This window comes from Numida meleagris, chromosome 1 (genome assembly GCF_002078875.1).
Source record: "Numida meleagris isolate 19003 breed g44 Domestic line chromosome 1, NumMel1.0, whole genome shotgun sequence".
NCBI classification, from domain to species: Eukaryota; Metazoa; Chordata; class Aves; order Galliformes; family Numididae; genus Numida; species Numida meleagris.
Genome location: NC_034409.1, coordinates 30,434,915 through 30,447,374, shown reverse-complemented (window position 1 = coordinate 30,447,374; position 12,460 = coordinate 30,434,915). Strand labels below are relative to the sequence as shown.

The window sequence follows — 12,460 nt, the reverse complement described above, 5'->3', positions numbered from 1 at the left end:
AAACATTACTAAGAAGGTCTTGTTAGTTATAATGCTTTAACACTAAGTGTAATTGAATAATGGTAGCATGGAGAAAGCTGTGGGAACATGCATTATAAAAAGTTATTTTCATTAATTTAGCAATTTCTTCTGCTATTGAGCACTGTCATAAGTAGATATTTGTACATTATTCAAAATGGCCTTTGAATTCTTGAGGAATTTTTAGTTTGTTAACATTTTACAGCAAGCATTCTCTATTTTATTGTTTTGGACATCTGGGCTGATCTGCTTCTGTTTTGGCTACCGAGCTGTAAGAATGTGTTAGTCATTTAAGTTCTTAAATTGTACTGCAACATCCTAGTCTAAAACTGAATTTGTGAATTACAAAAGACCTCAAATTCTTACCAGCAGGCAGTTGGAAACATGAGAAAAGCTCATAAGCAGACATAAGATAATTGAAATCACTACCATAAGACTGCATAAGAAAACTTAAAACTTATTCAAGTGTGAAGACCCTTTGGGTGCTGAAACAACACAACATACAGTTTGAGAACAAAAAATAAAAAATGAGTAGTATGTCAAGTCTCAGAACTCTGCATGCTATTATTGCACCTACAATAAAAATGTTCACCTCCAAAATCTGTAGATGAGTGCAACACAGATAAAGCTAAATTTTTTTTTGAAGAAGGCTGAATAGAAAGCAAACAGAATTTCGCAGTTACTACCAAGCAAAAGTCCAGGCTCATCCAGCAAGTATTCTAACTAAAGAACTCAAGATTTAGCAAGAAGACTCAGGGAGGAGAAAAAAAAAACAAAAAAAAAAAAAAACACAGATGCATCTGAAGAGTTGAGGGGCAAAGTAAGGCAAGAGCAGTACCTTCTACAGGGGAACAAGAGCTATGGAGCAATGGAAGCTAACAAATAAGGAAAAGTAGCTCACCCTCTCCAACAACCAGCAACAGATTGAGAAGAGCACAATCTCTATCCAGAAATGCTGTTCCCTCAGCTGCTAACCCTCAAATGAGGGTGAGGAGGGGTGGACCCAAGGTTCATCCCCTTCCATTGCTCAGGTGCATTGCTTACATCTGTGCTCCCTGGGTTAGCTATGCCTTCTCACCTGGTACTCAATCACTTGTTAAGGCCATGACCTAGCAATTCCCATGTAGTAGTAAACTGGGAAAAAAAAAAAACCTAAATGTTCCAAAAAAAGCATTTAACTTCTTCAGTACTTCTGCAGACTAGATTTTCTATACCAAATTTTGGAAAAATCTCCTCCTTCCTCAAATTTACTGTCTTTTTTTCCCATTGGAAAAATTAGAAATTAGGGTTTCTCTATATTCTGAGTATTGCTTAGAGATGATTAAGGATGCAGTTAAAGCCCACAGCAAAAACACTGGTAATTTTGATTTCAGATTAACTTAAATAAGAACCAGTTAAAATCATGCAAGTAATAGAAGTGAGATGAACTACTGCACTACCATTTTCATTTACTCCTTTTACTGTCTGGTAAAGTGAATTGCTTGTACATGTCCATGATCAAAAGGTTTGTAACAAAAAGAAGTAGATTTTCAACCATTTTTATTTTGCTGAAACATTTGTTGTTTTTCTAAAAATTAAAAGTGTTCACAGCCAAAATGTGAAAACTTTCTAGCTTGGTGACAATCAGAAATTTCTGAACAAAAATACAACAGGTCTAGATTAGAAAAAAAAAAAGAGTCTTATTAAATTCAATGAAAGATTTAAAAGTATATCTATGAACACATTTCTTAATCTGCTGATTTGTACAGCTATGAATGCATTCATGTACAGACTACCTGTCAGTGCCCTGTTTTACAACTCTAACCTTAAGAAAGCTGCAGTAATCCTGCAGGTTAACCATTAAAGCACAGTTGCACTTACCTCACAGTTAGAGATTCTCCTCAAACAAGCCCAGAACACATGAACTGCTGCTGAAAAATGCAGGTAAATAGGGTTTTTTTTTTAATGGACAATTTATTTCTGTTATACTTGTAGTTTCAAGTTGATTGAAGGTTCTAACACCAGATAGAGCTACAGGGAAACGTGAATAATCACTTGTTAAACTGGGACACTTCCACAAAAATTTCAGTGCTCTGACTTTTTGATACGACAACAAAACACGTTTTAAAAATGCACGTACTTTTTGGGGGTACTGCAATCGTGAATGCTTGAATAAACTCAAATACTCTCTCTGAGAAGAAACTTAATATTCTGTTTTCTTCCATTCTCCCTTATACCACTGAAAGATGACAACAATAGTTACATTGCCCTCTCTAGTAAAAGTAGTTTAACCAGAGCACCAGGGCCATAACTTAGTACAGCCTACTTTAAGCGCTCACATAAGCAGCTACATTGCAATGTTTTCTTAAAATCAGTCATTAACACCAGAATGGGGAAAAAGCTCTTAAAGAAAGGGGGGTTTTAGAACAGTGCAACCACTGTAGTTCTTGCCTGAACACTTATCAGCCCCGGAAAGTAACATAGGCAGCAAATATGACAAGTACCCAACTCCCAGCCTGGGTCCTCTGCCTATGTCTTGATGAAGAACTCTTTCTAAAACTGATTTCCATCACTTAAATATCTACGGTTTGGCCTAAGCTACCCCACAGACTTAACAGGAAAATGGTTTGACTTGGATAATTTTCAGTCATTCTATCATTGATTAGTATGGCTCTCAGACTGATCAACCTGCATTATGGGTACTTTATGATAACATTGCTACAACTGTACCACAGTTGGTTTTTGGCTTTGATCCTTCTGATCACAAGCAAGATCTCTAGATGTCTTTATGGATAAGGGATCTCTTTCATAACTTGCTTTACATCCACCCAGCCCAGGTTCTGTGAGGATCCTATTGCAGTCATTTAGTCATCTGCAAGACCTACTTTGTCCTCTGCTTGCACCAAGAGTGAGGATTGGCGAATTAATTTTTCAGCCTTTCAAGGGTCTGAGATTTCAGAATTATCATCTTCTAATTACAGCTATACTCAATTATTATTATTATTTTTTTTTTTTCTCTGGTGCTTCCTGGCTCAGGAAAAGAAGTTTGTTGAAGTCTTCTTTACAGAAGATAGAAGTAATATGGCAGATTTATCACATGGAACCAAGAGGTACTTTTTACCAGGTGATATGGCTGAGAGTATATGTAGCTATAAAGGTTAAAACAGCTTGAACTGGTTTGGAAAAATTTAAGTAAACTTCGATTTTCACATACTGATGTTGACTCAAGAGACTCTTCAATCACAGCTCCTCAGAAAACATGGTTTCTTTTGCTCATGCAGTCTCCCTAGACACCTGTGCATTAGGATCTCAGCTAGGATGAGAATGTGCAATAAAAAGCCTCACCTGAAGAACACTTAAAGACTGCAGCCATCTGCTTTCTTGAAGCAGTATTATACATCCGTAATTCTTACAACTTTCTGCTCTCTCTATATCTTTACACCAGGTACATCTGTCACAGCCTATGTTAGCCTATGTATGTTCCAGGGGAGTCCCCATTTTCTGCATACTCTTTGAGAAATACTCACAGTGCCCACAAAGGATTAGTCTCTGAGAATGATGTAGCAGACTTATGGTTTTGAAATCCTTCCTTCTGGCAGTTCACAAAAGCTTGAAATTTCTGAAACCCATAGTGTAACAGAATAATCTTTACCAACTGAGCAGGGACAAATACTAAGATCTTTTCTCTAGCTGAGTGCTTTAACAACAGAGTACAATGAAACATCAACAAAATAAAGGTTATGTTTTGCCATACAGAATGACTATGGTATAAAAATCTGACTGTAACAGATATATACAAAGGATACACCAACATAAAGGCCATGAAACATGGCTGGATAGACATGTGGTCTGGAAGGCTAATACAGACCCACCATGGACCTTGCAGTTCTATAGAACAGTAACAGTAGTTAGTAAAACATATTCCTATTTGTTCTTAAAACTTGTCAAAAAATTAGGCTAGTGATGATTAACCTTAGAGTCATTGAAAAGCAAATAAAGAAACTAAAAGACTGAATCTGGTGTAAAGTCTTCAGTAAATAAACATTTTTAGGAATGCAATTATCTCTGTGTAGCTGCAACAGGGAAAAAAAAAAAGGAAGCAGAACTGTAACAATTCCAGGCAAAGGTAAAGTACTTAATGGAAAACACAAGCCCTCTTTCTACATATTTTTCAACTGCAGAATCTTTGGAATTGGATTCCAATTCATTTAGTCACTTGAACAGAGTCCTCTTCAAAACGAACATTAGTTAAAATTAATTAAAGGAATACAATTAAAGGAAGTTTTGCTATGAATGTAAACTGTATTGCAATTTCACACCTTTTCTATGACAGAAATAAGCTACAAGATACAAGTTCACCAATATGTACTTTCTCCTAGTGCTTTATAGGAATAACTGAAACCCATTGACAGTACAGGTAATAAATTCACTCAAAACCTCCTCTTGAAACATCCAGCACTCAAAGAAAACAATCCTGACAACCTGTATTACAGCCATCGTAATGTCACAATTAGCAACAGAAAAATAGCTGGCTTCTACAATTGTAATGACACTGCAATGTTGAGTAATGATGCATCTCAATCAACATCCAGTGGTCAGTTGAAAACTGATTCATCTAAGACAGCTGACATTTGTGAGACAAGCAGTAGCAACTCTGCCTTTTGGATGTCACGTGAAAAACACATCACTATGTAATAATTTTAAACATTAGGGCACTGTTTTCTGATGTGCTCCCAAAGAAGAGAAGAGATTTCCTTTAGGCAATACGTTCTTCACTGAAATGCAATACAGTTGGAAAAATTTCAATACATTTTGGTACCAATTCAGATTATCTCAACGTTCAGCACGTAAAGTTTATATATAAAAGACAAAAATAAGGGACAGATCCTGCACAGCTGAAGATTCAGAATTCCCTCAAAGGAGAAAACCATAAATGAGGGACCGAGAATCTATTTGTGACACACAAAAGTCCAGAGGAGAAAAAAAATAAAAAAAATCATAGAATTCCTCTGGTTTTAGCTTTTCCACTGTTAAACTATGCACTTTGCTGCCACCACGTGGGCCTTTTTGGAATACACTGGGAAACTGAAAATGGGGTCTCACAAAACGATATCAGTATTCTTTTTTTCCTTTCCTCCGCAAAAAAAGCATCTTTCCCATTTGATTTAAAAAAAAGTTTATAATACAGAGTTAAATAAAAAAAAACATCTGTCTCTCAGCTTTTAGGTTTTTCACTGCTTAAAATCACTGCAAAATTCCAGGAATCTAAAAGACAGGTTCACAAATAAACACAAAAGATGCACTGTTCAAAAAAAGCACTCAATGGTACTTTGATAAAAGAGATAGCACAGCTTCCCACTTGCATCTCAGCCAGAGTCATCCTACGTGTCCAGGTAACACAAAGCTAATCACTGTTCTACAAGCTCACTGCAAAGGGTCAGAAGCTGATGAGATTTCAGGCAGTAACCAAAATTATTTGGTAGATCATAGAATCATAGAATGGCCTGGGTTGAAAAGAACCTCAAAGATCATCGAGTTTCAACCCCCCTGCTGAGTGCAGGGCTGCCAACCACTAGACCAGGCTGCCCAGAGCCATGTCCAGCCTGGCCTTGAACGCCTCCAGGGATGGGGCGTCCACAACCTCCCTGGGCAACCTGTTCCAGTGCATCATCACCCTCTATGTGAAAAACTTTCTCCTAATATCTAACCCAAATCTCCCCTGTCTCAGTTTAAAACCATTCCCCCTTGTCCTATCGCTATCCACATATCATGATAGTACTAAATAGAGTAAGTAAGGCTTGAATCACATGTATATGCTTAGTGCTTGTGATTAAAATAGATAGGTGTTCTGATGTAAGATGGCTCCAGCCTGCTGGACAGGTTAAATGGGCAGTGAAAATTAAATACAAAACTCTGAACTGAAAAGTGTTGGTAAGTGTCACAACTTTAGGCCCTGGATTCAGAGGTTTGCCACACAACAAAGGCACTTTCTGTGACACCTTGCAGTCCTCATGCACTGCACAGTACATTTATATTAAGCTTCATAATGCAAATAAGAACCTCTCCACCTGTGAAACCAAGCTGGAACTCAATATCAGCAGGCCTCTTGGAATGCAGTGTGTCATGGTTTTATGATTTTTGGTTATTGGTATTCTACATCATAACATCATGTAGTGCACTGGGAGTTAAAGAGTTAATGCTCCAGTTCCATTGATCATGGATAGTTGCGGGTACCTGGTTCTCAGAAGAGAAGAAGAACTACATTTCCCAGGGGACTTTGCTGTTCTGTTACCATTTTCTGGTCAGAGGGAAAGATAAAAACTCGCATATCACAAGACATTCTCCTCTCTTCTTGTCCCCTCTCTCGTCCTGGCAGCATTTCGCTCCCCAGCCACCTCATCGTTGGTATTAGAGTAAGGCTTACCTTAATTTTGGACACTCTCTCTCATTTTATTGGATTTATTAGCTTAAATTGTAATTATATTGTATTATAGTGTGTTGTTTTGCATTCCGATATCTTATTTAGTAAATTAGTTCATTTCTCCTCAGATTGTTGCCACTGTTTTGTTCTTAGGCCCATCTCCCTACCCTTTTTCCCTTTTCCCTTTCCCAGGGCGTGGGTCCGTGGGTCCCCTGCCCCAATAGTCATGGAACCGGGCCGAACAAGCCCGTAAACCGTTGACACAGTGTAAGACTGGTACTGGGGACATACAGTATTGAAATAGAGAATAGACCACTGTGATTCTGATCAGTCTTCCAGCAGTGGCTGTGGGCATGGGCAGGGGGAGGATTCTGGAAACATCTGCGAGTTTGCCCGCTCTGCAACACAAGAGATAATAAAAGGTAATGGAGAGAACTACTGCCTTTCCATTGCTTTTGGCTTTTTGACTGAAAGAGATCTTCATGTGCTTCAAAAGACAAGATCTTTGTAGAGTTATCATTTTCAAAATCCTACCAGCACTTACCAGCACATTACAACCCTTAAATGTTAATGAAATCCTGATCTAATTTGTTCAATCGTATAACTCAGTCTCCAAAACATAAATCAGAAATGGCCAAATAGAGGAGACAAAATGCAAGGTAAATATCTTACGTTCCACTGGACTGTCTTGAGACAAACGTTCAGGTTAGAAGGCAGAAAATGTGAGAGTGCTCACTGGCACCATGCAAAAGCTTCACTACCCAAGGTTTGGACATCATTGCCACGCTATTTTCAAAAATGAAGGCTGCGAGTCCAAAGACAAGGGACAGAAATCAGATCTCTGGCAAGGCAACACTGAGAGTCCCTGTAACAAGCCACTGAGGGAGGTCTTCAGAAGGGAGAGCACCCTAGAGCTTGCCACCTGACTAGATCTGATCCCTGAGATCTGGGTATCACTGGGAAACCCCTTAGAATTCAATAGCCCAAAACAGCTCTAGTTTTCCGAGCAGCAGGCAGAGTTGGACTCTTGCTGGTGCTACGAAGTGCTAAGAAGACCACTACAGATGTTGGCTAGCCTGTTTGTTAGACCTCGTGGGCTCACTGTGCAGAGGACCATTCTGCACAAGCATGATAGGGTGCTGACACTGCACTTCTATTCATGCATACTAAACCACTGCACAATTTGCAATATGAAGAATGCATCCTCGGACCAATGTACACCACACCACGGTGTACCAGAGTCCCCCTCTCTGTGAACTGTATTACTGGCTAATTGAGATGCACACCCACTGAGAATATGTACTCAGCAATGCCTTTCTCACTACTTCAACACCTTAAAATCTCAAATTGCAGAGGAAATGAAATGGCCTCATTCCCACTGCACAGTTCAGCCACTGGAGTCACCTACTATTTTTTCCGATATTTTACAATTGTTTTTTATTGTGTCCCAAGTATTGTAAGTATTGCAAAATCTATCTTCTCTCCTTATTTGAACATGAAGCACTCCTTAATGTTACTTTCACTTACAAAGAACAGCTTTTTATGTCTTGTTCTCATAGCAGCCTTGACAGGTCCTGCTTTCTAGTTGACTGCTTCTCTATTCTGGCTGAATAGTGCTGCTATGTTCTCCAGATCTCTACAGCATTTGAGTAATGGGTGAACCTTCCTACCTGTGGATCATTTAACCTCTCTTTACCATATCTTTTCCACCAATTAGACCAAATATCTTGTTCCTGAAGCCTGTGACTCAACCCTCTCGTGCCTTCAGATGGTAACACAAAGTTGTCAGTAATGTCTTGCTGTTGGCACTTCATACTTCTTGACTACTTAGGAATGGTGTGTTAAGTAATGAAAAACATCCTAAGCAAAAAAATCCCTTAGATGCAATTACCTAGTATTTAAGCAACACAGACTGTAAGTTGAGGCCTGAATGCAAACACTTTAATTTTGACTCTTCCTTCAGCTGTGGGTTAAACTATCAAGAATAAAGTTGGCATTCTTTCCTTTTTTCTGTCTCCAGTCTGGTTTTCTGTAGTGTGATAGAAGGTTTGCCATGATCCTGACAAATAAATTTTCCATTAAAGACTATGTTTTTCTTGGGCCTGGTGCCCAGCTAGGCTTCTGCTTATTGTTATCAGGGATAAGAAGCAAAAATAGTCACAGATCATTGTTGGACAGCTTTTCAAATATGTTTCCTCAACCAGATGTTCAATTCTGTCTAAAAGAGCAATAACTGAATTTGCAGTGGATCAATGTAATAAATTCTGAAGTCCCGAAAAAGAAATAGCACTGAAAAAAGAAGAGGAACTTAAAATAATAATAATAAAGATCCATTCCATTCTGTCACCAAACTAAAACAAAATAAAATAAAATCAGTTCAAATAGTTACACATTCACCCACTAAGTAGCTGTATAATATACATAGGTCATTTCAAAAGTGATGCCTATTTATTTCCATGGAAAGTGCAACAGATACAACGTAAACAAGAACACTATTTAATAGAGCAAATTCTCAGCTACAAAGCTACTATTTTTTCATCATAATCACCACCATTAGCTGTGTATTTTCACCAGCAATAAAAAAGAGCCTGCATTCCACACTAGTAAAAATCTGCAACAGTGGAGGTGACCCACAGTTGCAGTCACCACTGTTGAAATGCACCACTCACCACCTCACTGTGCTCACATCCACTGCTTGGTCTCCAGAAACATTCAGCAAGTACCAATGAATGGCAATGGGTGCCTTTTTTTCTGCATGGAGGAATTCAATGGCACACTTTTGCTTCATACACACCTCCGTATCAGACACAAATTCTGTCAGACTGCCCCTCTATTGCCATCTGTCACACAGCAACAAAATGTAATAGTGTCGGGAGACACGAGACACAAGATGGTGTCGGGAAGGTTCAGTCTCTACTGCCATACCACCAAAATCAACCTCTGATGTCATGGGGCAACCTAATAAAATAGGAACCATTACTTTCATGGCAGCTTTTGTATATTCAAACACCAGCAACCTATGCAGTTTTTGCTATTCCTAGCAACCTACAGTCCCAACAATCAGCCTTTTTTAAGGAATACATTCAGACTTTTTAACTTTCACACATTAAGATACACATAAACTCAAGTGTCTTCAAAAATACTTATAAAAAATACTCCTGGCAAATGTAAAATATACCTTCTTAGAGATGGTAACATAGAAGGACTGTAAAGCACTCCTGGCATTGGTTTCTCAAGTCTTTAGCAAGATATTACTTCTGCTGTGATCACCTATGCCAGCATGCACATGCAAGACATATGATTCTCCTACTCATGAGCCACAGATGAATTTTCACAAATAACATCAAATGTCTGACATACAGGTACTTTTCAGAATCAGTCTCTTGGCAACAGACAGGGCAAGCTGAACAAGAGACAGAGCAAAGAGCAAATACAGTACGAATTGTTCTTTTTTTTTTTTTGATCAGTTTCATAGAAAGTAATTTTAAATCTTTTACAGGCCTTGTACTAAAATGATGTGTACTCTGTATGCCTGTGTTCCACAGAATCCCATTTGTGTAAGATCTGCTTGTCTCTACAGAGACTGTAACATTCATGCAGCAGGTGGACTCTGACCTTCCTTCTGGAAACCACTTTCTCTGATACCAGCCATTTCAGTAAGGCACTGTGTCAAAACACACAGACAGAAGTACAAAACATTAAATGGCTTTCATGAGGATTATATTTACTTGGGAAAAATAATCCACACTTCAAAAAATTGTATTATATCGATGTGAAGTATTCCACTTTGATAATGTTTGCCTTTTGTTGTAGAGATGTTATTTTCAAAAGTATTGCACGTTGTTCTACCTTGACTTTGAAAGGACTGATCCAACAGCTCTATTTGACTGACGTTTTAAGTTGTGCAGTTTGAAACTGAAACATTTTGTTCATTACCTGCTCAATGCCTTTTTGCTGAAATGTACCCCCAAAACAGCCTTACCAAGCCTTCATCACACTTCGGGAAGTCAGAGTGATTCCTTCTGAACAGCACAGTCGGTTTCCCAAAATGATCGTGACAAACCTAGAGCTAGCATTAATTCCAGTCAAGGAGAGACTTCACAGTAAGTGAGAGAGTAGATCAACTGACACCAGCTATTTTAGTAAAAGGCTGTGCCTGTTTCCATGAACTCGGACAATGACTGCCACACAATCTTCTCAGCACAGCTAATGGAAGTGTGTAACAGATAGGGGGAACAGAAATGTTGACAAGGACAAATGAACTCTGGTTTCCAGATATGAGCCAAGCTTTCAAAGCAGTTAATGCTTTGACTAATAGCTAGTTATAGTTCCTGGAGCTTTAGAAATACCAAATATAAATCTTAACATAGTACCAATAATAGACTATGTAAACAGGGAAGAAAGAAAGCTACAATGCTCCCACCCTCTCCACTGCAGGAAGAATTATTCTGCCTATTATTAGGCACCTATTCATATTTACCACATCATTTCCTGATCATTTCTTCCTCTAACATACTGAGTGATTCCGCTGCTTTATTCATCTTGCCTGAATCAATACAATTAGTCTTCATACCACATGATTACCCCAGCTGGTGTCCATTCAGGTTCATTCAGTGATACCAATCGATGTTTGTTTTATGTCTCATTGTTAAGAGGACCCTATACACTGTATATTTTTGTTGACAGACATAAAAGTCCATTAGATAACACTTTATCAGATTCTGTTGATATGCCTCTGACACTTTTCTAAGAACAAGTCATTCAATTATTTGACACTGTTTTTCAACTCAAATATACTTGGAGTTTCTCATTTCTTGCTAAAAACTCTTCAGATGCTATCTTGCCTTTCATAAACAACACATCTAATGAACTCTTTGTCTAATTAACTAATTTTGCCTGTATTAGATAGCTAGATTAGATGATGAAAGTTTTCTCACAAAAATCAAAATGGTTTTGAGTATAAGAGAAAGCAAGTTTTCTTAAGCCAAAAATTTCAAATTAAAAGCTCAAATTAAAATAAATCCAAACGGAATGGACAGAAGACAGCTGTTCATCCATCAACCAGCCTTAATGTTAGCCTGTTGGTGCACCTTATGTTAAAAATAAAAATCAGATTTTTAATACTCTTTTAAACAAACCAGATAAAGCATTATTTTTTCATAATCAAAATAGCATTATACTACACATTTAATGTTTGGAGTGTGTGTTTACTCAAACTTGAATCTTTCAATTTCTCTTAATTTTACCTCTGAATTTCCTGATTACACACAATAGTAATGTTTATACTTCTAAATTACTAAGTCCTAACTTCAAATTTGCTAAGTTATAACTTCAAATCAAAGCAATTCTACATAATGTTCATTGATACCCTCTTATTATTAGGCTAGGACCCCGTATTTTGTAACTGAAACTTTAATCCTCTTGGTGAATTAACCAGTCAAATTACTGCTGTACCTAAATTCAGAAAGAAGAGGTCCAGAAAAAAAAGATGGTGGATACTACTTCATTCACATTTTTGTAAGTTCTTGTTCACTCTGAAGCGGCATAATATGAAAAGTTTTCTGTGGAATATATTCTAGAGCAAAAGAGACAGAAAAAAGATTTTGTAACCTACCTCATATTCCCTGCCATAATGAGGAATAGATTATAAATGTGAGAGAAAATGAAGAGGAAGAGGATGGTACTGAAGAACATTGTCATCCAAGACCCGTGGTCCTCTCGAAACATTTTCAGACGGAGCAACTGACCTGTGGTATGGATATTATGAGAAACCATATGTTAGTCAGTCAGTAAATATATGTTTACATGATAACAAAAAAAAAAAAAAAGAAACAAAATAGTGTACTAAACTGAATTTCTTGATACATCCAATTATTCCAGTTTGTGTCGGGAGGACAGGTTTACAGAATCATAGAATCATAGAATTAGCTAGGTTGGAAAAGACCTGCAAGATCATCCAGTCCAACCATCCACCTACCACCAATAACCCCACTAAACCATGGCTCTGAACACAACATCTAAAAGTTTCTTGAACACCTCCAG

General features: G+C 37.8%; 1 protein-coding gene across 4 annotated transcripts in view; it reads right to left on the bottom strand.

Moving 5' to 3' along the window:
• The window catches only part of TMEM117 (transmembrane protein 117), a 213,609-nt gene that overhangs the window by 161,464 nt on the left and 39,685 nt on the right, over positions 1-12,460 (bottom strand). For all 4 annotated transcript variants that reach the window (XM_021384987.1, XM_021384986.1, XM_021384988.1 and 1 more), the window contains exon 3: positions 12,033-12,165. In XM_021384987.1, the coding sequence (XP_021240662.1) occupies positions 12,033-12,165 (133 nt within the window). The remainder of the gene's footprint in view (positions 1-12,032; positions 12,166-12,460) is intronic.